The sequence below is a fragment of the Lissotriton helveticus genome, chromosome 12 (genome assembly GCF_964261635.1).
Source record: "Lissotriton helveticus chromosome 12, aLisHel1.1, whole genome shotgun sequence".
Classification (NCBI taxonomy): Eukaryota; Metazoa; Chordata; class Amphibia; order Caudata; family Salamandridae; genus Lissotriton; species Lissotriton helveticus.
Window position 1 is genome coordinate 699,865,953 of NC_136073.1, and position 24,871 is coordinate 699,890,823.

Consider the following 24,871-nt stretch of genomic DNA (forward strand, 5'->3'; position numbering starts at 1 on the left):
CTCCTTTTCTGACGGTTCATCCGGGCAAGATTTTCCTTCGAACTAGTCAGTTCTTCTTTCCCAAAGCGGTTACTTTTTTCCATACTGGACAGACCATCACTTTGCCTACCTTCTCTCCTCCTCCACATCCTTCCAAAGAAGAAGGCTGGCTCCACCCTCTGGATCCAAAACGTGTGCTTTCCTTTTAATTGGATTGCACAAAACAATTCCGGGTGGATGACCAGCTCTTTGTTTGCTATGTGGGCGCAAAAAAAGGTTGGGCTGTGCACAAATGGACCATTTCTAAATGGGTCGTTTTGTGCATCAAAGCTTATTATTCCTTGGCAAAGAAGGAGCCTCCAAGTGGGGTTGCGGCCCATTCCACAAGGGCGACGGCAGCTACCACTGCTTTGGGACGCGGAGTCCCCCTATAATGACATCTGTCAGGCAGCTACGTGGGCATTGCTGCACACGTTCACAAGACATTACTGCCTGGTTAGCCAAGTCCGGGGAGACGGCTTCTTTGGCCGTTCGGTTCTCCAGGACTTCCTGGTGTGATCTTGGTTTGCAGACCCACCTCCGGGGTTGATATTGCTGGGGTATTTATTCTAAGGTAAGAAATCTATAACCGTTTCTTTCAGATGAGCAAGTTACTTACCTTTGGTAACGATGTACCTGTAAGAAACGTTGGTTATAGATTCCTTACAGCCCCACCCATCCTACCCGTTCTGCGAACGGACTTTTAGGGTTAAGGACTTCCTTTTAGGACCCTAGTTTTGTGTACCAGTGGTCACTGTCTTGCATGGCTCTGCACTTCTGGCGTGGAAAGTCATGTACTGAACTGAGGTCCGCGCGCGAGGGCGGCGTCTTTGTAGCTACCAACGAACGCGGAGCCGACCGATGCCACCTTTTGACAGGTGTACTGCTGACAAACTTTGTGGATCCAGTCTACCGCCTGGGTGTAATTCTAAGTTAAGGAATCTATAACTAACCTATGTGTCTTGCAGATCTATGTAAGAAAGTGCCATCTTTCTTTTTTTCTTCATTTTCATGGTATGCCCCTGCTTTTTGCTGAATGGCTGATGTACTTTGACTGAGTGTGCCCTGGGCTCCAGCCAACCAGGTACCCCAGGGCCTGTGTTTCTTCCCTAAAACTGTGTTGAAACCTAAACCCAATTGGCATCTCTGGCCACAGGTCAGCCCCTGGTAAATGGTACCCAGGGCACTGTGACCAGAGAAGACCCCTAAGGGCTGCAGCACTTATTTTGCAACCCTTAAGGGCCCTGCACCGTGACACACACATACTGCCTTTGCAGGCTGAGTGACTTGGTGCAGAACTAAAAAGTGTCGACATGGTGCACATCCCTGTGTGCCATGCCCACAAACCCACTGCCCTGGCATACTTGTCACCCCTCTAGCTGGGTTCACTATGCCAGTGGTGTGGGCACAGGTGCATGAGCCCTGTGCCCCAACAGTGCCCAGCCCATTCCTGGGCACTAAGTGCAGTGATGCCATTAAGAGTATATGGTGCTGGGAGGTTGTCATTACGAACTCCACAGCACCATAATGGCTACACTGAAGCCTGAGAAGTTTGATATCAAACTTCTCAGAATGTTAAACCACACTGATGCCAGGGTGGCATTTAATGCACAATGCACGACAGAGGGCAACTCTGAAACTAACTCATAACCAGTGTCCTGACTGAGAGGCTGCCACGCAGCAGACATGTTGCTGGCCCCCTGGGTAGAGAGCCATCCGCTCTCGTGGGCCTGCAACAATGCACATCCTGGGCCGAGGTGCTAGGCCTCACCTAACAGCAGCAGCAAGAATATATGTTTAAGCACCACTTTAGAATGATGGTACTCAACATTTGGATATCATTAAAAATGCATTGCAATTACAGCCCTGAAAGGCATCACAGATGATCACAGGATTATGCATATACGGCCAGACACCCTATCAGGAATGTCTGATAACATAACCCCACTTTGCTTATGACATAAGAAATAACAGTAGTAAAAGTAGTAAAAGCATTTCCGGTGCAATTGCTCCTCTTCACCTCCAGGGAATGCCTTCTTCCAGACATTCACTCTCAGCCCTTCACTCCTTGAGGTAATTATGAAAACACCCTCAGCTGAAGAACAAAAGTTCCAACCCAGAAGGTGATAACTGTTGGCAGAGCCCTTGAGGGGTTATTCCTTTGAAATCCTTAGGAAACCTAGGGTGACATGTCTCTTCGTGCTGGGGATGGGGGGGGGGGGGGTACTGTGCTCCAGCAGCTCCCCAGCACCTTTTCACAATTGAGGGTGACCCCCCCCCCCCAGCACCAAAACGGCAGACTTCCAAATGCCTGGCAAGGCATTATGGGGTGATTGAGCTCCTTCTCATGAATAACCGATGAGCAGCTCTCCCGCTGTGCCGAGGAGAGCGGCGGCGCTGGTGCTTAGCCGCTTTCTGGGGCCTTGGTTGGGGCCCCGGTCCCACCTGGACCCCCAGGTAAGTGTAAGCGGCTCGGGGAGCCCACCCCCGGCCGTTCCTTCTCCTTTCTGGGGCCCGGGGCCCTCGCACAGCTTGTGGATTTCCTCGTGGGCTCGGTCCCACCCGGGACCCCCGCCGTCCTCCTTTGTTGGAGGGAGGCCTGGGGAGCCCACCCCCGGCTGCTCCCGCCAGCTCCGCGCACGGCCAGCTCTCTTCTGTGCTGCTTCGGGAGCCGGCCAATCACTTCTGGTCTGCCCATCACTTCTGGTCTGCCCGCTCCTGCGGGCAGACGAGAGGACTCCTGCTGTGCGGCACTCCCCTGGCCACCGTCTCTTCGCTGGGGATGGGGTCCCGGGCCCCCGGACATCTTTGGGGGGCACCACCGCGCTCCCCCGCAACCAGTAGCGGCGGGGGCCAGGGTGGGCTCTCAGCGCCCCACTTGGGGCAATTTTCACGGGGAGCGCAACGCCGCTCCCCGACTTTGCTTCGGGGCCCGGGATGGGGTCCTGGGCCCCTGCAAGGCTCTTTCACGGGGGCGTGACGGCGCTCCCCGGCTTCCGTTCTCCCTGGGGCAACCCCCGGGACTTGACCCACCCCGGCGGCATGAGTGTGACCGGCAGCAGAGCCCCATGCGCTTCGTTGAAGATCCCAGGCGGCCTTCACTGCCTCTCTGCGCATCTTCCTGCGCAGAGGCCCCTGCTTCTGCGCACCAGTCCTGGGCTCTTCTTCTGACGCGGTTAGGGGCCTGGGGGTAGTCAGGGGTGTCCTCCTTCCAACTGCCCATTACCATTCTCCAGCACCTTCTGCCTCAGCAGACCACACCCCAAAGAGAGCTTCTCTTCCTGTCCAAGCACTTTTTAAAAGTTGAGTAGGGGCTGGCAGGATGTCTCTGTTGGTCCTATCAAACAGCGACACATCACTTCCCTGCCCCTGCTCCCTCCTTCTTGTCCAGCCTCTGGGTTTGTTCAAAATGGCGGCGGCCAGTGTCTCTGGCCACATGGCCTCTGAGACCAAACTCCTTCCCCCCTTACTGCCTTACCTCCTTGGTGCAGCTTGGTGCCTGGCACCCAGTGACAGCTGCTAATGGATGAGCCTGTAGCCCCACCCATCTTCTTCTTTGTGGAGAGGAGGCCCTAGCTTGTGGAAGAAAGGTTATCAATCTATCCAGCTGAGGTCAACCCTCAGCCTGGGTCTAGTCATGGCTGACTCAGAGAATTATAACAGTTCTGTATGACCCAAAAGCAGTACAAATAAGACTTTGGACTCTGCAGAATACTTATTTTCACATCCACTACAGTGGACGATAGTTCATGTCTGGAATCTGTAGGCCTTATGGAAGTTACCCTAGGTGCCCATGGGTTGCACCTCCCCATAAGGGAATAATGAAGTGAAAAATACGGACTTACCCTGGCATATTTCCTTCCAGTGTATAAAACCTATTCCATGTCACCACCCAAGTCTGCATAAGTCCTGCCATATCATTCACTCTGTAGCTGCTCCTATACTGCACATGCTAGGAATCTCCCCTGTGCAGCCCCTACACGTGTGCACAAGCCTGTACACATGTCTGCATGTAACCAACCCGGTGTCCCTTACTCCAGCTGCTGCGCAGTGGCCTGGACAAGCCAGGGGACACCAGTAAAATCCCCATGCAGTCTCTTACATCCTGATTCACTGTAGGCGATTCCCAGCTTATGAGGCTCCCCCACAGTAAAAGCTCAACAATTAGGTGCACAAAAAGTAAAGAAATCGGGCGGCCCATAGTGTCAGAACCATGTTCTAACATCTTAGCTTTCAAAATTCCATGAGGAGATATGGGGTGAGGTTGAGCTGCTCAACCTGGTTCTCTGGGGCATTGTTATCTTGACTAACAGCTGGGTTATTTTTTAAGAGACATTGTAAAAGAAAAACATCTTACCCCTAACTAAAGTGAGCTTTTGTTTTTCTACAATTCTAAAAGGGACTTAACCAAGGCCCTAACAAGACTTTTAGTAATTTGGAAAAATGTGTCAAATTCGAAAATCTGAATTCTAACTGACACGGGACTGTCCTGTGGCCAAAGAGTGCCAATTGAGTTTTGTATTTAATGCAGTTTGGGTAAAGAACATATGCTCTGGGTACCTGTTTGGCAGGAACCCAGGGCACACTTAGTCAAAAGTACATCAGCAGTTTGGGAAAAAGTGAGGGCATCCATGCAAAAAGTGGGCACTTACAAGGATTGTAGCATTTGTCTGACTTTGAGCTAAGTGTTGACTTCTCAAAGTATTACAAAGCATTTCCCAACACTGCAAAGAATATTTATCCTACTATAACGTATTTTACGGACCTTGCAAAATAATTCTACAGCTTTTGTAAAGTATTACTGCTTTACAAGCAGTTACTTTCCTGCAATTAATTTTCTCTTAGTTCTAGAAATAAAAGTATCATTTTTGTATACATACAATATGTCTGGATTGAGTCTGTGTGCTATAATTTCTTGCCGAGTGTGTACAATAACATCTAAAAATCGCCCTCTGATGATCCCAACTGCTCGACCACACTATCACAAATGGAGCTTTTAGTATTATTTGCTTACACCTCTGTAAGTCTCTGGGGATCCCCTGGACTCTGCACACTATACCTCTTTTTGGTATAGTATATACAGAGCTAGCTTCCGACACGACCCATTCATATTTTCTTGATCCATAAGGGGCTTAGGAGGAATCTTTCCATCAGTATGATAGTTGCTGAAGGTGAGTAATAGTTCTTACAGCACAACAGATGTATTCACCCAAGGAAGAATGTAAAATATTTTTATGGATATTTCTGGACCCAATCACTAGTTTGCAGAACAATGCACAACTTTTGACTTTAGACAAATTACTATTGTAGTTGAGTGACTAGTTTAATGTGACTGGTGGCCTAGCAACTTAATTGCGTGTAAAATGCTTTCTGTATTCTGTTAAATTGTAATATATGTTACTCAAAGACTTTAATTTAACTATTGCAGTTGTCTAATTGAGTGCAGAGATGAATACAAGTACAGTGTTGAAGCAGTGGAGCTTTTGATCCGAAATCACCTGGTAAACATGCCACAGTATGACCTTCACTTGGCCCAGGTAAGGGGTGTGCAAGTCAAGTGAACAGCTGTTCTTGGGGAAATCTAATGTTTCCAACTGTACGATTTAGCATTGATGTGATCAATTACAAATAGCATCTGCCTCCTAGAGAAGTCATAGCAATTAAAAAAGCAAGTTTACATGAAGGATATTGCAACTGACAAGAATGTAATGGTTCAAAAGGAGGACCTGTAATCTTGTTATGGCAATTGTATCCATTCCATGCTGCGGCAGGTGGAAGTCTTGAGTGAACCATTAGTGTTAAGAGTGCATCACGCAAGTATACATTTTGTATACATTTTAATCTGATGATTTGAACTGTATGGATCAAGAATTGCCTGTACAGCTGCTTCCAAATGCTTGAACTCTAGTTCTTCATTAAAATATACCACAGAAACAGTTTGCTTGAATCTGCACTGTGAAAGTGGAGCGAAATGCATGTACTAGCTCCTGCTCCACAACACATTTTAAGAAAAAAATGATAACTAATTGTTAGTGGCATTTGTGCTGTAGCTATACATGTTTTGCCTAAGTCTGCCATATAGTGTTAGGCTCGGATGATTACAAGTTGGTTTTTCTCCAAGAGGTTGTCTTCAACTCACGAGGCTGTGTGACTCCTCCTCTTGGGAATACTGTGCATGGTAATAGATGCCATCTTCACATTTTTTTTTTTTTTACTCCTATGGGTTCGGATGTAGTATGTCACGTTTCGGTTCGAATCTACTTCGGTCCGGGATATATATATACATATATATCTCAATGCTATTGTTTCGATCGGTATAGTAAACACTTTAAATGCAGCTTGGAAAAAAAATATGGTACAGCCAGCAAAACAACAAACTCATATGAAGCAGTTGAGTTTTGAGGGAGTGGTTACACTCCCATTTCTTTTTCACCTGTACCACAATAAACACCTCCACACAGTTACAGAAAGATCATAACACACTTTAGATGTAAAAAGGGCATTAATGTAACAGGTTGACAGGACTAAATCATTCAGAAAAGCTAAACAATTGGTTTGAGGCATGTGAGCTATAGATTCCATGCTTTGCATAGTCCTGCTATATAGTGTTGGGTCCGGATGTTTGCAAGTTGTTTTTCTTTGAAGAAGTCTTTCCAGTCTTGAGGTAAGGTGACTCCTCCTTTCGGTGATAGTGTTCAAGGATATCGACTCCATCGTTGTGAGAAAGTGCCATCTTTCTTGCATTGGTATGCCCCCACTTTTTGCTGAACTGCTGATGTTCTTTGACTGAGTGTTCCCCTGGTCCTGCCAACCAGGTACCCAGGGCCTGTGTTCCTTCCCTAAAACTGTGTTGAAACTAAACCACAATTGGCATCTCTGGCCACCTATCAGCCCCTAGTAAATGGTACCCAAGGCACCCAAGGCATGATGACAAGAGAAGACCCCAAAGGGCTGCAGCACTTATTGTGCCACCCTCAGGGGCCCCGTACCCTGACGCCCACACACTGCCTTTGCAGGCTGAGTGTCTAGGTACAGAAGTAAACAGTCGACATGGCACACATCACTGTGTGCCATGCCCACAAGACCCACTGCCCTGACATACCTCAGTCACCCCTCTAGCTGGGTGCTCTATGCCAGTGGTGTGGGCACATGTGCATGAGCCCTGTGCCCCTAGAGTACCCAGGGCCATTCCTGGGCACTGTAAGTGCAGTGATGCCATTAAGAGTATATGGTGCTGGGAGGTTGTCATTACGAACTCCACAGCACCATAATGGCTCCACTGAAGACTGACCAGTTTGATATCAAACTTCTCAGCACATTAAACCCACACTGATGCCAGTGAGGCATTTAATGTAAAATGCACCAGAGGGCATCTTAGAGATGCCCCCTGAAATCCTAACCTACAATCCACGTTTGGTCTGAGATGCTGCTTAGGCTGCCACACAGCAGACATGTTGCTGGACCCCTGGGTGGAGAGCCCCCCCCGCTCTCCTGGGCCTGCAACAATGCACATCCTGGGCGAGGTGCTAGGTCTCCTCCCCCAGGATGGGCGGGGGGGGGGGGAAGCTTCAAAGTCATGCCGCCTCTGTGAGCTTCTCCAGACCACATGCTGTACTCAGCAACTGGCCCCCACCAGTTCTGACCCCCACTTTGGCGGGAAGACTAGCGAGAAACCCTACGTCAGGAAGGGGAGTGTGCCAACCCCACCCCACAAGTTGGAGAGGCTAGGTGAAGCACAACCCCGGGCTCCGGCAATCTTGAAGATAGGGAGCCCTGCCTAATCAGTTAGGCTCCGGCTCCGGCCCCCTCCCACAGGAGAGGAGCAGGCAAGGGGTTGTACCCACCTCAGGACCTATTGGTCCCTGCCCTTGCCCTACCTGTAACGCCCCTAGTATTTAGGGGCACCCTGAACCTTCCTTCCTCAGATCCCAATAAGTAAAGAAGAAAGAAGGTCAAGACGAAAACCTGCCATGCAGCTGCTAACAGGACGCCGCCAACTGACTTGGCCCCAGCCCTACCGGCCTGTTGATCCTGATCCTGGAACCTGCTCCTGCTTAATCTCGGTGACTTCTACGGGCAGGAACCTTACCTTGGACAACCCGGAGGACCTGCCTGCCTTGACCCTCTAACAGACTGGGACTCCCCTGAGCAGATGCTCTGCTCCAACAGCAATACCCCTGGTACCAGCCAGGTACCGCGAATCCAACCCACTCTGCCCGTGCCCGAGTGATCCAAGACGAGGACGCCCCCCCGGCGACTGGAACCTGAAATCCAGTGCCCAAAGACCCTCCTCGATGATCCAGATGACGCCTGTAGCTTCAGAATCAGGGACCCCCCTCAACTGCGACCAGCTGAGGGTAAGCTTTCCCGATGCCAAAAGACACCCCTGCACCCGGCGCCCCCTGTGCCTTCCTTTGGGGTACCTACCTCTTCTCCAAGATCCCAACTTACCTCAAAGTGGTGGTCACACCTGAAGAATCTCCGTCCCCGATCCTGCAGCCTTTGTTCACTTTTTAACTTTCCCACTGGCTAAGATTGAGCGCCCGACGGCTAAATAGCACCCTGCACCCAGCCGCGCGAGTGCCGCTGGTAGTGCAACTACTACCCTACTCCCCCACTTGCCCTGAGTAAGTGACCAGGAGCTCAGCTCCCACAGCCGCGTGGCCTGCTTGCTTGCAGCCACCAACCGAAGGCCCCTACCCTCCATTGGATTGCATTGGGCCTACTCTCTCTGCACCCGGCTGCCTCTGTGCCGCTGAGGGTGTAACTACCGTACCTTCCTGACCCTGGGAGACCCTGAGTCTATGCCCAGAACCTTAACTTCACCAGTCGAGTACTCACCTGGAAACTAAACTCACTTTCCTGCCATTGGATAACATTGACTGGTTTGGCTCGAAAAATCTTTTAAGTGTGAAGTTTTGAAACTCTAAAATATTCCTATAAAATCAGCCGAGTAACGAATTTCTAATTACTCACCTGGAGTAGTCAAGAGAGGAGCCAGTACTGTACCTCGCAGCCCAGTACTGAACTGCAAAAGTAATTAGAACTGTACTTACCCATAACCTGAATTTTCTCCCATAGGAACCCATTGACTGTTTTTCTCTGAAATTTCTTCTGTCTACTTTTGAAAAGTACAAATATTCCTTAAAAATCGTACCAACTACTAAAACGTAAACACTTACTCGTCTTAAATAGAGACCCCGGTACTGAACCTAGGAGTCCAATCCTGGATTACAAAAGTAACGAGAACCTACTTTACCTGTGACTTGAATTTCCTTCATAGGATAACATTGCTAGTTTTTCACTAAAAAGTTTCGAAGTGTCAACTTTTAAAATACCTTTATAGTCTTTAAAAATCATTGCAATAACCAAAACGTTTTTACTAAACTGTTTTCAGCTTGGACCCCAGGACTGAATCTAGGATCCAGTCCTGGAGTTACAAAAGTAATCTATAAAGTAATCAACTGCATTCATGTAGAAAAACCCATTGAGCTCAATGTTAAGAATTGTGTTGCCTACTGCAACCCCTGTACCTATTGTGTTTACAAAGTTTATTATATTTCTACAAAGCAATTATCTGAGAACACTCATATTTAGAAAAATATATTTTGATACCTGTTGGTTCTAAAAATAAAACAACTATATATTTTGATATAAAAACGATTGGCCTGGAGTTCAGTCCTTGAGTGTGTGAAACCTTTTCCTGACTGAGTGTGTACAACAAATGCTTTACACTGTCCTCTGGTACTGTCTTACTGCTCGACCAAGCTACCACTTTGGAGAGTAAGGTAAGCCCTGACTTTAACCTCTGTTATACCTCTGGGGGTTGTGGTCTCTATACACACTGTACCTTACTTTGGTCCAGTATATATAGAGCCACTTTCTCTCAATCCTTGGATTGCTTTTTTCCGCCATCGGATTTGGACATGAATTGCTGCGCTCCGGTTTGAATCCATTCTTCAGGTTCCTCTCGGTGCGTAATCCAGTATACCTGTGTCTGTATTGTCTTGTTCGCTTATCCCACTTCTCCCTGTATTGGTAGAGGAAAATTTCAATCAGAAGACTCGTGAAAGGCCGTCTGGCCTAACCGTGTTGGTCCACCTCTCAGTCAATGGAAGGGACTAGCTTCAAAATCTACCGTTGGTGCTAAGCAAAAAATCTGCATCGACTCGCACAAAGTGTGCAACTTGTGCTAGTCTCCAGAGCACAACTAACAAGACTGCGACATGTGCAGATCCTTTCGATCAACAAAAACTCTGAGTTTGTCAAGATGGACGTTGTAAAATGCAAAGCCAAAAACATCTGATACACGCTGGACATATTCGGTGAAGGATCCAAGCAAGGAGAATTGTGAGAAAGTGCCATCTTTCTTGCCTTAGTATGCCCCCTCTTTTTTCTGAACTGCTGATGTGATTTGACTGTCTGTGGCCTGGGTTCCTGCCAACCAGGTACCCAGGGCCTATGTGTGAGAAGTTGGCCTGATATATGATGCTCACTAGTTCTCGTGATCACCTTGTATCAGTCCAAACAACCCTTATGGTGATTGGTTGTAAGTCAACCTTATAGACCAGCTATCTTAATGGTAGCATGGACAAAGCAGTCTTAGGCTAAACTCTTTTGGCATGTGAAGCCAGCTGTTTTACCACAATATAACCCCTTGAATACCAGATGAAAGGACACCACACAGGTTATGAAAATAAACCGTATATTTATTGATAACAAACACCTCTGAACTCTTTGCGATCAGAGGGCTAAGCACATGACAATCTCTTAAGAAAAATATGATAAGTTGCACAAAATTACAATGGTGCCCTAGGGGCACGGCAAACCATATACTAAGTAAATGGTACAAGGAAATCGATGGAAGGAATGGAGCTGTCCAGAGGCTGTAAGATCACTGGGACTACACTACCCTAACTTTAGGTAAGTAATAGGAGGCCCACGGAACGCGTGTGCAGAGTGTGAACTCGCACGCGAGATGCGTAACAACGTCTATGGACAGTATAGTTCAAGAAAAAGGTGAGTACGGACAATCCTGACTGGTTAGGACTAAAACGACTGTGAATCTGGACACTAGGAGAATTAATCTACCCTTGAGCACCGAAATGCTCTTGTTACCTCACCCACGGGCTGCGGGTGCATAGGTGCGAAGTCGTGTCGGTTTTCTGCGTTGAAGTCTATGGAGCCTGAAAGAAAAGATGCTGCAGGCGACCAGGAGGAAGATGTCCGGTGTGATCCAAGGGTGGATCAGGGATGCTGAAGACCTGATAGCAGAGGGGACAATGTTCAAAGTCACTAGCCAGTGACTGGAGTGGAACAAGGAAGGAACCAGATGTCGTTGTCGCGATCAGGTGAAGAGTGGACGCTTGTCTCTGCAACCACGTGGACCAGGAGGTGTCTTCGATGACCAGGATGGAGGCACGAGCTGTCCCACGCAGGCTCTCGCTGTTGACGGTGTCGGATCCAGATTTGGAGTCAACAGGCCTTGGCAAAGGCAACCCACGCGGTGAGTGGAAACGGCGTCTGGAGTGGACCAGGAGGGTCCAGGGTGCTCCTCTTTTGGAAGGGAGCAAGGGCCAGTCTGGAGCAACCAGACCAGCAGTGTAGTTTTCAAAGATAGTCGTCTAGGAGGTCACTAGCCAGCCGGCAAGTGACCAGACAACGCATCGAGCAGCAAACAGGCAGAAGGGCCCCACGCAGATCTCGTTGATGCTGGAGGGCTGGTCTTCGGTGCAGGAGCTGCTCGGGGCTGGGGCTTCTCAATCCCCAAAGCACTTTGTCGAGTTTACCTCAGAAGTCGTGCTGAAAGCGAAGTGCAGTTTCTCCAAGGTGGCCGGTCCCACGTGTCTCGTTGAACCCACAGATCTCAGCTGTGCTGTAGATGTGAGTTGAGGTCGGAGAGGTCTGGGAATCCGGGTCTCGTCGGGCTCTGAAGTCTGGATCCTCGAGGGAAGACGACAGTGAAGCCGCTGGACGCTTGATGGTGCCTGCAGTTGCAGGGTGGACACTTCTTGCCCACAAGGGAGATTCTTCAGTTTTCTGTGGAGCAGAACGTCGAAGTCCAGAGTTTCTTCTTGTAAAGTTGTTCAGGATAATCTAAATTTGGAATGGGACCAGCTCCTACCTTTATCCTGCTAAAGGGGGCTGTACTACGACTAGGTCCCTCCTATGGGTGGGACCAGGAAGGGGGGTGGTTACACCCCCTATCCTTTGTCCGGTTTCACGCCAGAGCTGGGGCTGGAGTGCCCCAGCAACTGGTTTGAACCGGTGTATGCACAGGGCACCTTGTGTGCCCCAGGCATGTCTCATTCCTTTCAGGCCTGTCCTACCCAATACACAAAATCCTGTCTGGGGTGGTGCTAGCACCTCCCAAGGCAGGAAACCCTTTGTCCAAGCCTCCCTCGCTGGAAGGACTCCCAGCAGCAGGAGGTCAGACTTGTGTCTGTGGTGGCAGCATCCATTTTGTGATGCCAAGGCTCGAGTTAACTTTAACCGGGGTTCACAGTTACATACATGTCGTGTCCCTCTAGAAGGGTGGAATGCTACCCCCGTCGCCAGAACTGGCGAGGGGGTAGTATTCCAATTCGTATGACACCTTACTCGATATGTTTTGATAATGCTAAACCAAAGTTAGCAATAACCGCGAGGATGATAATGCGAGTATATGGTATAGCGTTATCATGGAAACAGCTAAAGGACTTGGTTCCGAAAGCTGTAGACAGGCTCAGCTCATGCTAGAGCACCATCTCACATAATTCCAAGCACTCTGCCTTCAGGATTGATAAGGCCTGCCATAGGAGTGATTGATAGGAGTATGTGTCCATTTTGGGGTTAGATATAGGTATACTGTATCTACAGCAAAGGGTGATTACACCACCTTGCCCCAGCTGTCTTAGCAGCCAGTTGTGTCAGTTTGGATGGCCAGCCAGGGGTGGCATAATACATGCTGCAGCCCCTGGTAGGCCCTGGGTACACCTATGCCCTGGGTACCTAAGGTACACTGTACAGGGACTGATAAGGTGACCAGTATCCAATTAGCTATGTACCTAAGGTACATGGAGTCCATTTTAACAGAGAGAGCAGGAAGCCTGGGGTCTTGAATAGCAGGTTCCCAGGCCAACTAAGTCAAAAACCAGCAAAACACTAGGCAAAAAGTTGGGGGTAACCGTAGTCTGATATCCACCTTCCTACAATACCCAACGCGGTGGCGGCTGTCGAAACCGCCGTGGCGGCGTTCGGGGTCAACGGCGAGGTCAGTCCACACCTTCCCCCGCAGCATCCGCCTCAAAACCCTCCTAGTCCGTGCTTTCAGGCCCATGTGACGCCAGTGTGGGGGCAGGGTTCGCCATCACCACCTCCACTGGCGCACTGTCACGTAGGACAGGTGGGTGCTGCAAATCGTCTGAAGGGGCTACTCCCTCCCCTTCGAGGCGACTCCTCCAGCCATGCCACCGCAGAACCACCGTGTATCGGGGGATCATTTGCGACTGCTGCAGGAGGAAGTTACGGCCCTCTTGCCAAGGGGGCCATCGAGCGCGTTCCTGGGCCAGAAGTAGGGTGTGGTTGCTACTCCCACTACTTTCTGGTACCAAAGAAGGGCAAAGGGGGCCCACGCCCTATCTTGGACCTACGGAACGTCAACGGCTTCCTCCGGAAGGAGAAGTTCAAAATGCTGACACAGGCTCAGGTCTTAGCTGCCCTGGACCCAGGAGACTGGATGGTAGTGTTGGACTTGCAGGACGCCTATTTCCACATCCCCGTCCTGCCGGCCCACCGGCGCTACCTGCGGTTCACGGTTGGCCGCGAGCACTTTCAGTATACTGTGCTCCCCTTCGGCCTTACCAGCGCCCCACGGGTGTTCACAAAGGTGATGGCGGTGGTCGCAGCTCATCTGCGCAGGTTAGGGGTTTCAGTCTTCCCCTACCTCAACGACTGGCTGTTGAAGGCGGGCTCGCCCCAGACAGTCGTCAGCCACCTCCAGACTACGGCAGATCTCCTGCACCAGCTGGGGTTCTCCATCAATGTGCCAAAGTCACACCTGTACCCCTCTCAGAAGCTCCTCTTCATCCGAGCGGTTCTCGACTCGGCGCGGTTTCGGGTTTTTCCACCCGAACAGCGGGTCCGGGATATTCAGGCTCCGATTCCGATATTTCAGCCTTTATCCCGGGTCTCGGTCAGGTTGACGCTGCGGCTTCTGGGGCTGATGGCCTCCTGCATCCTACTGCTGCATCACGCCAGGTGGCGGATGCGGGCTCTGCAGTGGGACCAGAAGTTTCAGTGGGCCCAGCATCAGGGCAACCTGTCCGACCACGTCCTGATCTCGAAGGGCACTGCGAGACAGCTGCAGTGGTGGCTCACGGACCGCAATTGGGTCAGTGGCCCATCCCTCTCCCTTTCCCAGCCGGAGCACATAGTTGTGACGGACGCGTCCCTCCGGGGCTGGGGAGGCCACATGGGAGAGGCGGAGATCAGAGGTCTCCGGCGGAGTCCCAGCTCCATATCAACCTTTTGGAGCTGCGGGCGATTCGTCTGGCACTGAAGGCATTCCTCCCCTCTGTCCGGGGAGTGTAGTGCAGGTGATCACGGACAACACAACCGCCATGTGGTACTGCAACAAGCGGGGTGGGGTCGTGGACCCTTTGCCAGGAGGCTCTGTGCCTCTGGCAGTGGCTGGAACAGCAGGACGTGACCCTGGTGGTTCAACACCTGGCAGGTTCTCTGAACGCCACGGCGGACAAACTCAGCTGTCTGTGCATGATGGATCACGAATGGCGTCTGAACTCGGACGTGGCGCAAGGCCTCTTTCAGCAATGGGGAGAGCCTTGGTTAGATCTGTTCGCCACCGAAGAGAACGCGCAATGTCATCAGTTCTGCGTGTTGGAATTTCCAAGGCGGCACTCGCTCGCGACGCTTTTCGTCGCGTGTGGAGTTACGGTCTGTTATACGCCTTTCCGCCTATACCACTTCTGCCCAGAGTGCTGAAGAAGATCAAGCGTAACCGGGCACAAGTCATCCTTGTGGCTCCCGACTGGGCACGAAGGTACTGGTATCCAGAGCTACTCAGTATGTCCGTCGATCCCCCGGTTCGTCTGCCTCTTCAGGAGGACCTTCTGTCGCAGCAGCAGGGGACGGTCCTCCACCCGAACCTGTCCAGTCTCCACCTCCATGCTTGGAGATTGAGCGGCGACAGTTGAGGCCATTTGACTTGCCTCCTGAAGTCTGTAATGTCATTCTGGCAACCAGGCGTCCCTCCACTAAGTCGGTATACGCCTGCAGGGGGAACAGATTTGTGGCATGGTGCACAGCAAAGGCTGTGGATCCTCTTGCTGCCCCTCTTTCTGAGGTTCTTCTCTTCCGTCTTTCTCTTGCCCAGCAGGGCTCTGCTCTGGGCACTATCAAGGGCTACCTTTCTGCCCTTTCAGCCTTTCTAAGGCTGCCTGATCAACCTTCTTTGTTCAAGTCCCCTATTGTAAATCGATTTCTGAAGGGCATCACACACACATTCCCTCCTGTTCCGTTTGTGATGCCTCAGTGGGACTTGAACCTTGTTCTTACGTTTCTGATGTGCACACCCTTTGAGCCACTTCACAACTGTCCTCTCCGTCTTCTTACCTTGAAGACTGCCTTCCTGGTTGCCATCACCTCTGCCAGGAGAGTGAGTGAGCTCCAGGCTCTTTCTTGTACTCCTCCTTTCCCTTCTGTCCATCCGGACAAGGTTGTGTTACGTACTAATCCATCTTTCCTGCCCAAGGTTGTCACGGCCTTCCACATCGGGCAGTCTATCACCTTGCCAACCTTCTTCCCGCCACCGCATACCTCTAAAGAGGAAGAGCGGCTCCACCGTCTGGACCCAAAATGTGCGCTCTCTTACTATCTAGATCGCACACGCCAGTTCAGGGTGGATGACCAACTCTTTGTTGGTTACGTGGGCACTAAGAAGGGGAAAGCGGTGCACAAGACGACCATCTCCCGGTGGATCATCTTGTGTATCCAGGCATGTTACTCCTTCGCTAAGAAGGAGCCCCCTGTTGGATTGCGGACTCATTCCACCCGAGCCACGGCGACTACAGCTGCCCTGGGCCGGGGAGTGCCCTTACAAGACATCTGTCAGGTAGCTACTTGGGCATCACTGCACACGTTTGCAAGACACTACTGCCTGGACAGCCAAGTCCGGAGGGATGGCTTCTTTGGCCGTTCTGTCCTCCAGGACTTTCTGGTGTGATTATTGGTTCGCAGATCCACCACCGGGGTTGGTATTGCTGGGTTATCTAATCTAAGGTAAGGAATCTATCACGAACGTGTCTCTTTCAGATGCACAAGTTACTACTTGTGTAACGATATATCTGTAAGAGACATTAGTTAGTGATAGATTCCTTACCGACCCACCCATCCTCCCCGTTCTGCGAACCGATATCTAGGGTTAGGGTTACCCCCCTTTCAGGGCCCTAGTTTCAATGGCACCAGTGTTGGTTTTTAACATGGCTCAGCGCTTCTGGCGCGGAAAAGCTGTGTCTAAGAACTGAAGTCAGCACTCGGAGGCGGCGTCTAAGTACTCCGACGTCATCACGGCGCCGACGACGGACGCGGAGCCGCAGACGACGCCTACTGACGCGCAAGGGTACTGCTACGCAAAAATTTCCGGATCCAGTCTGACGCCTGGGGATATTCTAAGGTTAGGAATCTATCACTAACTAATGTCTCTTACAGATATATCGTTACACAAGTAGTAACTTGTGCATTAATCTTTGGTTTAGGAACCATACAATGCTCTTGCAGGATTTTATTCTACTCTTTCTACTGTATGCTTTACATTTTTCTACCATTTTTACGATTGTAGCAGTTAATTTCTTATGCTTGAAAAAGAAGACTGTTCAATAAATCCTTTTATTGATAACGCCTGTATCTATTTCTCAGCACCTCTGGTGAAACGAAGCATGCACGAGTGACTGAGTGAAATATCGATCTATTGTTTCCACGACTCTGAAGATCAGTTTTATCTTGGGGAAACACAGTTGTCATGTTTATGCGGTTGTCAGAAACTAAATCCCTTCTTGTGAACTCGAGAAAGTCACTAGTGAGCTCTGAGCAAGCTGGCACTCACGATTAAGTCTAATATATTCGATAGATACCAAGTAGACATAAGTCATACGTCACATCTATAGGATATATTTATTCCAATGCACAGAGCCTATTGGGAATATAGGAACTACACTACATTCTCTTAACAATGATCTTTTGATGCTTTTTGATAGTGTATAAAATTTTGATCCTAACACCATCCGATTTGTAGGACTCTTTTGTTTGATCTTGAGAAGTTCGCTGCGATCGTTGTTTTGAATGCAAAATCCTTGGAGGATATCCTCGTTGTGAAAATCTATTTTTAATCTCACGGTTAGATCCCTGGCACCGGCAGCAGATCAGCCCAGCACCATGTGCTTCTGGGCATTAGCTTGCTTAATCTTCCTGACAGCCCCCAGCACCTTGACACCTTCGGGTAATTGTTTGTGTTTTACAAATACTGGACATTTACACAATGCCAGTGGTGAGGGTACAGGTTCATGAGCCCTGTACCCCTACAGTGCCCAAATCCTTTCCTAGGCATTGTAAGTGCAGTGCTGCCTTAAGACTGTATGGTGCTATGAGTGGTCATTACGAACTCCACAGCACCATAATGGCTACACTGAAAACTGAGAAGTTTGGTATTAAACTTTTCAGCACATTAAACCCACACTGATGCCAGTGTGGGATTTAATATAAAATGCACAACAGAGGGCATTTTAGAGATGCCACCTGAAACCCAACCAACTTCTAGTGATTTGACTGAGTGGCTGGTTAGGCTGCCACCAACAGACATGTTTCTGTACCCCTGGGTCGAGAGCCTGCTGCTCTCGGGGGGGAGGGGGGGGGGCTGAAACAATGCACATCCCTGGACGAGGTGCCAAGCCTCCTCTGCAGGATTGGCAGGGTTCACGAAGGGGAAGCTTCAAAGGCATGCCGCCTTTGTGAGCCTCCCCAGACCATTCGCTGCTTTCAGCATCTGGTCCCCACTGGTTCAACCCCCCACTTTGGGCGGGAGAACCTGCAGGAAGAACAAGTGAAGGAAAGAGGTGTGCCCACTGTGAGAAGTTGGCCTGATATGCAGTGCTCACTATTCTAGTGATCACTATGTATCAGTCCAAACGACCCTTATTGATGATTGGTTGTAAGTCAACCTGATAGACCAGCTATCCTAGTAGCATGGACAAGAGCAGTCTTTAGGCTAAACTCTAGAGGGCGTGTTAAGCCAGCTGTTTTACCATCACATTACCCCTTGAACACCAAGTGAAAGGACACCACACAAGTTATGAAAAATAAAGTATATTTATTTATAACAAGACTACCCTGAACTCTTTATGAGTCAGGGAGCTAAGCACAATACAAAACTCTTAAAGAAATACTGAAGGTCGCACAATTTACACAAATGCCCGAGGGGCACGAAAAACCATATACTACAAAAGTGGAATGCGAAACTACTAGCAGGTAAGTACTACTCTCAGAGACTTTAGAAACGCTGTGCCTACAATGCTGAACCCTTAGATTAGAAGCAGGAGGCCTAGGGAGATCGGGTGCAGAGTGTGCACTCTCACGCGGGATGCGGGACAAAGTCTATGGTTGCTAGTAAATGCAAAGTTAGTGTTATCGGGCGAACCCGACTAGGTAGAGCTGAAACGAAAAAGGATCTGGACACTTAGAGAGTGGACCTGTGCTAAAGCACCGTGGTACTCGGTTTTCCTAGCCCAGGGGCTGCGGCTGCACAGGGTTCAAGTGACGTCGGGAATCCTCGTTGATGCTCAGGAGCCGGAAAGAAATAGTTGCTGGCAGGCGACCAGTGAAGATGTTCCGGGCTGATCCAAGGATGGATCAGTGAAGAAGGATACCTGTAAGCAGAGGGGACCAAGTTCTGAATCACTAGCCAGGGATTAGGTGGGCACCAGGAGGGCACCGGACGAAGTCACTCAACCAGGTGAAGAGGTGACACTGGATTCTGCTGCTACACGGACCAGGGCGCTGATGTCGACCAGGCTGGAGGTCTGCGAGCTGTCCCACGTCGGATGTCTGCTGCTGGCGATGCTGGATCCGTTGAAGGAGGCAACAAGCCTTGGCTAAGGCAAGCCCACGTGGCAACACAAAATGGCGTCTGGAGTGGACCAGGAGGGTCCGAGGAAGTACCCCTTCAAGAGGAGACAAGGGCCAGTCTAGAGGAGCTAGACCAGCGGTGAAACAAACGTAGGACGTCGTCTGGAGGGTCACTAGCCAACGGGCAAGTGACCGGACAACGTGGCAAGCAACACAGAAGCAAAAGGGCCCCACGCAGATCTGGTGGATGCTGGGGGGCTGGACTTCGGTGCTCGTGCTGCTTGGGGTTGGGGCTTCTCTTACCCCAGTGCACCCACTCGAGGGTCCCTCGGCGGTCGTGCTGGATCAGTGTCGTGCAGGTTCTGATGATAGCCGGTTCCTCTGGTCTCGTCGCACCCACGGTTCTCAGCTGTGCTGTAGAGGTCAGAGATGGCAGGGAGTCCGGGTCTCGTCGTGCTGGTCGGTCTGGTTCCGGAGGAAGGACGTGCAGCAAACCGCAAGATACTTAGTTGGTGCCTGCTTGATGCAGGGTGACTACTCCTTAGTCACAAGGGAGAAATCTTGAGAAGAAGTCGAGAGTTCCTTACGTGGAAAGTAGTTTAAGGATTCAAATATGATCTAATTTGGAAGGGGGCCTGCTCCTACCTTTATCCTAAGAAAAGGGGCTGGCACACGACTAAGTCCTGCCCTATGGGTGGGACTAGGAGGGGGGTGGTTACACCCCTCTCCTTTGTCCGGTCTCTCCCCTGCTCAGGGGCTGGTGTGCCCCAGTGTGAGAAGTTGGCCTGATGTGCAGTGCTCACTATTCTAGTGATCACTATATATCAGTCCAAACAACCCTTATTGATGATTGGTTGTAAGTCAACCTTATAGACCAGCTATCCTAGTAGCATGGATACGAGCAGTCTAAGGCTAAGACTCTAGAGGGCGTGTTAAGCCAGCTGTTTTACCATCACATTACCCCTTGAACACCCAGTGAAAGGACACCACACAAGTGTTATGAAAATAAACAGTGTATTTATTAGAATCACAACAACCCTGTACTCTTTATGAGGACAGGGTGCTAGGCACACAACAAAACTCTTACGAAAATACTTAAGTTAGCACAGTATACACAAATGCCCGAGGGGCACGAAAAACAATATACTCTAAAAGTGGAATGCGTAATTACTAGCAGGTAAGTACAGTACTAATAGGCTTTGGAATCGCTAGGACTTGACTATGGAATCGTTAAATTACTACTAGGAGGCCTAGGGGACTCGGGTGCAGAGTGTGCACTCTCACGCGGGATGCGGGACAAAGTCTATGGAAGCTAGTAACGCTAAAGTTAGTGTTCACGGGCGAACCCGACCTGGTAGGGAGAAAACGATAGTGGATCCTGACCCTTGGATAGTGAGGCTATGCTGGGGCACCGAAATGCCGAAGTTACCTAGCCCAGGGGCTGCAGCTGCATAGGTCTCAAAAGACGTCGGGAATCCTCGTTGCCGGACCAGGAGCCTGGAAGAAAGATGCTGGCAGGCGACCAGTGAAGATAGTTCGAGTTGATCCAAGCCTGGATCTGGAAGATGGATGACACCTGAAAGCAGAGGGGACCAAGTTCGTGACTACTAGCCAGTAGTCAGTGGGCACCAGGAGGGCACCGGATGGTAGTCACCTCGACTAGGTGAGTGGGCGACGCTGGCTCTGCAGATCTCACGGACCAGGAGGCGTTGTCGGCGACCAGGATGGAGAGGCGAGCTGTCCCACGATGGATGAAGCTGTCGGCGTCGAAGAACCCAGGATTGGGCAACAAAGCCTTGGCTAATTCAAGCCCACGCGGTGGACTAAAAATGGCGTCTTGAGTGGACCAGGAGGGTCCGGGGTGCTCCTCTTCTGGAAGGGAGCAAGAGCCAGTCTGGAGCAACCAGACTAGCAGCAGTGATGTCGGGCGTCGTTCAGAAGGCCACAAGCCAGCGGGCTAGTAGCCAAACAACGCGGTGAGCAGCAAAAAGCAGAAGGGCCCCACGCCGATCGTGGAGATGCTGGGGGGCTGCTCTTCGGTGCTGGAGCTGCTCAGGGTCGGGGCTTCTCGGACCCCAAAGCACTCGCCAGGAAATTACTCGGCGGGCTTGCTGTGCAGAAGTCGTGCAGTCTTGGCAATAGTCGGTCCCTTGAGGTCTTGTCGCACTCACGGTTCTCAGCTTGGCTGTAGAGGTGAGTAGAGGTCGGAGGTGCCAGGGAAGCCGGGTCTTGTCGAGCTGGGCAGTCGGATTCCGGAGGAAGGACTTACAGCAGACCGCAGTGTTCTTGCGATGGTGCCTGCGGATGCAGGGTGACTACTCCTTAGCCACAAGGGAGAATCTTGAAGAAGGAAATCTTGAAGTCCTTTCGTAGAAAGTCGTGTCTTGATTCCAAAGATGATCCAATCTGGAAGGGGGCCTGTTCCTACCTTTATCTGGGAAAAGGGGGCTGGCACGCGACTAAGTCCTGCCCTATGGGTGGGACCAGGAGGGGGGTGGTTACACCCACTTCCTTGGCGGGCTTTTCCCCAGCTCAGGGTCTGGAGTGTCCCTGGAACTGGTTCAAGCCGGCCTATGCATAGTGAGCACCGGGGTGCCACTTGCAGTCACCTTCCTCTGAAGCCCTGCCTACCTAGGATACACAAAATCCTGTCTGGGACGGTGCTGGCACCGCCCCTGGCAGGAAACCCTTTGTCCTTGCCTCCTGCTCTGGGAGGACTCCCAGCAGCAGGAGGGCAGACTTGTGTCTCGGTGGCAGCATCCATTTTGTGGAGCTGAGGCTATGTCTGACTTTAACCGGGGTTACAGGTTACATACATGTCGTGTCCCTCTAGAAGGGTGGAATGCTAACCCCGTCGCCAGAATTGGCGAGGGGTTAGTATTCCAATTCGTATGACACCTTACTCGACATGTTCTGATAAAGCGATACCAGAGTTGGCATATAACCGCGAGGATTATAATGCACTTAAGAGTATATGGTATGCGATATCATGGAAACGGCTAAGGGATGGATCCCGAAAGCCGCAGACAGGCTCAGCTCATGCCAGGGCACCATCTCACACGATTCCAAGCACTCTGCCTTCAGGATTGTCAAGGCCTGCCATAGGAGTGACTGATAGGAGATCTGTGTGCCCATTTTAGGGTTAGATATAGGTATACTATATCTAAAGCAAAGGGTGATTACACCACCTTGCCCCAGCTGTCGTGCAGCCAGTTGTCAGTTTTGGATGGCCAGCCAGGGGTGGCATAATACATGCTGCAGCCCCTGGTAGGCCCTGGGTACACCTATGCCCTGGGTACCTAAGGTACACTGTACAGGGACTGATAAGGTGACTCAGTATCCAATTTAGATATGTACCTAAGGTACATGGAATCCATTTTACAGAGAGAGCAGTAGGCCTGGGGTCCTGATTAGCAGGGCCCCAGGTCAACTAAGTCAGAAAACCAGCAAAACACCAGGCAAAAAGTTGGGGGCAACCATTGTCAGGGATCTACCTTCCTACACCCAGGAATTGGTTTGAGCCGGCATATGCACAGTGAGCACCGGGGTGCCACTTGCAGTCACCTTCCTTTCAGCCCTGCCTACCTGGGATACACAAAATCCTGTCTGGGATAGTGCTAGCACCGCCCCCGACAGGAAACCCTTTGTCCAGGCCTCCGTTTGCTGGAAGGACTCCCAGCAGCAGGAGGGCTGACTGGTGTCTCGGTGGCAGCATCCATTTTGTGGAGCTGAGGCTGTGTTTAACTTTAACCGGGGTTACAGCTACCAACATGTCTTCTCCCTCTAGAGGGGTGGAATGCTACCCCCGTCGCCAGAACTGGCGAGGGGGTAGTATTCCAAAGCGTATGACACCTTACACGACATGTTTAGATAATGTCAGACCAAAGTTACCATAACCGCGAGGATTATAAGGCACTTAAGAGTATTTGGTCTGACGCTATCATTTAAACGGCTAAGGGATAGATCCCGAAAGCCGCAGACAGGCTCAGCTCATGCCAGAGCACCATCTCACACGATTCCAAGCACTCTGCCTTCAGGATTGTTAAGGCCTGCCATAGGAGTGACTGATAGATCTGTGTGCTCATTCTAGGTTTTAGATATAGGTATACTATATCTAAAGCAAGGGGTGATTACACCACCTTGCTCCCAGCTGTCAAGCAGCCAGTTGTGTCTGTTTAGTTAGTCAGCCCAGGGGTGGCATAATACATGCTGCAGCCCCTGGGAGACTTCTGGGTGCACCTCTGCCCTGGGTACAGGGACTTGGAGAGGGCCCAGTGCCAATTCAGTACCTGGGTACAATTTGGAATAGAGAGAACAGCTAGGCTGTGGGTCTGATTAGCAGGCCCACAGCCAGGGAAAGTCGTAAACCAGTGAAGCAAAAAGCAAAAATCTGGGTGATCATAGGATTGCAGACCCTACTCTCCTACACCCACCTCTGCCAACTCCACCGCTCAGGTGGGGTAGGGGAGTTGAAGCGCAACTGAGTCCCTGCCATCTTGAGGATAGGGGGATCCAACCAACCGGGGACAGGCTCCTTCCCCCCCTCCCACTGGAGGGTGGCACGATAAAGGGTTCACCCAACCAAGGGAAGGGACCCATTGGTCCCTGCCCTTTTCCTACCTGTAACGCCCCTAAATCTAATATTTAGGGAGCACCCCGAACTTTGCTTCCTCAGATCCGGAAACAACCAGAAGAAAAGGAGGACCGAACAGCTGTGCAGCCAGCTAACAAGAGGAAGATGCCCACAGACCTGGCCCCAGCCCTACAGGCCTGGCTCTGCTCAAAACTGCTCCTGTGAAATCCTGGTGTGTCCTGCAGCCAGCAACCTCGAAAACCCTGTAGGACCTGCCTACCTTCCCAAGACTGCTTCTCCTGTGAACACAGGATTTGTTCAACTGCAACCTCTGGCAGCAGCCGAAAACTGCGAATCCAGCTCACTCTGCATCCACCAAACCCAGCCCAAGCTTGAGTGAAAAACACCACAAGGAGGTCACCCCGACGATCCTGAACCGAGATCCAGCGACCCCTGACCTGCCTGCAGCTGACACCTGCCTCCTAAATCCAGAATGCCCTCCTAACCGCGACCAGGAGCTGGTAAGATGATCCAACCCCAAAAGGCACCCCTGCACTGGACGCCCGATGGCCTTGTGTGCCCAAACCAACAGTGTGAGAAGTTGGCCTGATATGCAGTGCTCACTATTCTAGTGAACACTATGTATCAGTCCAAACAACCCTTATTGATGATTGGTTGTAAGTCAACCTGATAGACCAGCTATCCTAGTAGCATGGATACGAGCAGTCTAAGGCTAAGACTCTAGAGGGCGTGTTAAGCCAGCTGTTTTACCATCACATTACCCCTTGAACACCAAGTGAAAGGACACCACACAAGTTGTTATGAAAATAAACAGATATTTATTTATAACAAGTCTACCCTGAACTCTTTATGAGTCAGGGAGCTAAGCACACAACAAAACTCTTACGAAAATACTTTAAGTTGCACAATTTAGACAAATGCCCGAGGGGCACGAAAAACCATATATCACAAAAGTGGAATGCGAATTACTAGCAGGTAAGTAACTATTCTCATAGACTTTAGAAACGCTAGGCCTACAATACTAAATCTTAGATTAGTAGCAGGAGGCCTGTGGACGTCGTGTGCAGAGTGGGAACTCTCACGCGTAAGGCGGGAAAAAGTCTATGGAGGCTAGCAAAGACAAAGTTACTGTTCTCGGGCGAA

The 24,871-nt window shown here is 50.5% G+C and overlaps 1 protein-coding gene across 7 annotated transcripts in view; it reads left to right on the forward strand.

Annotated features, from left to right (window-relative positions):
• Positions 1-24,871, forward strand: part of CNOT1 (CCR4-NOT transcription complex subunit 1) — a 1,826,813-nt gene that overhangs the window by 1,291,057 nt on the left and 510,885 nt on the right. For all 7 annotated transcript variants that reach the window (XM_078668607.1, XM_078668606.1, XM_078668608.1 and 4 more), the window contains one exon: positions 5,447-5,555. In XM_078668607.1, the coding sequence (XP_078524733.1) occupies positions 5,447-5,555 (109 nt within the window). The remainder of the gene's footprint in view (positions 1-5,446; positions 5,556-24,871) is intronic.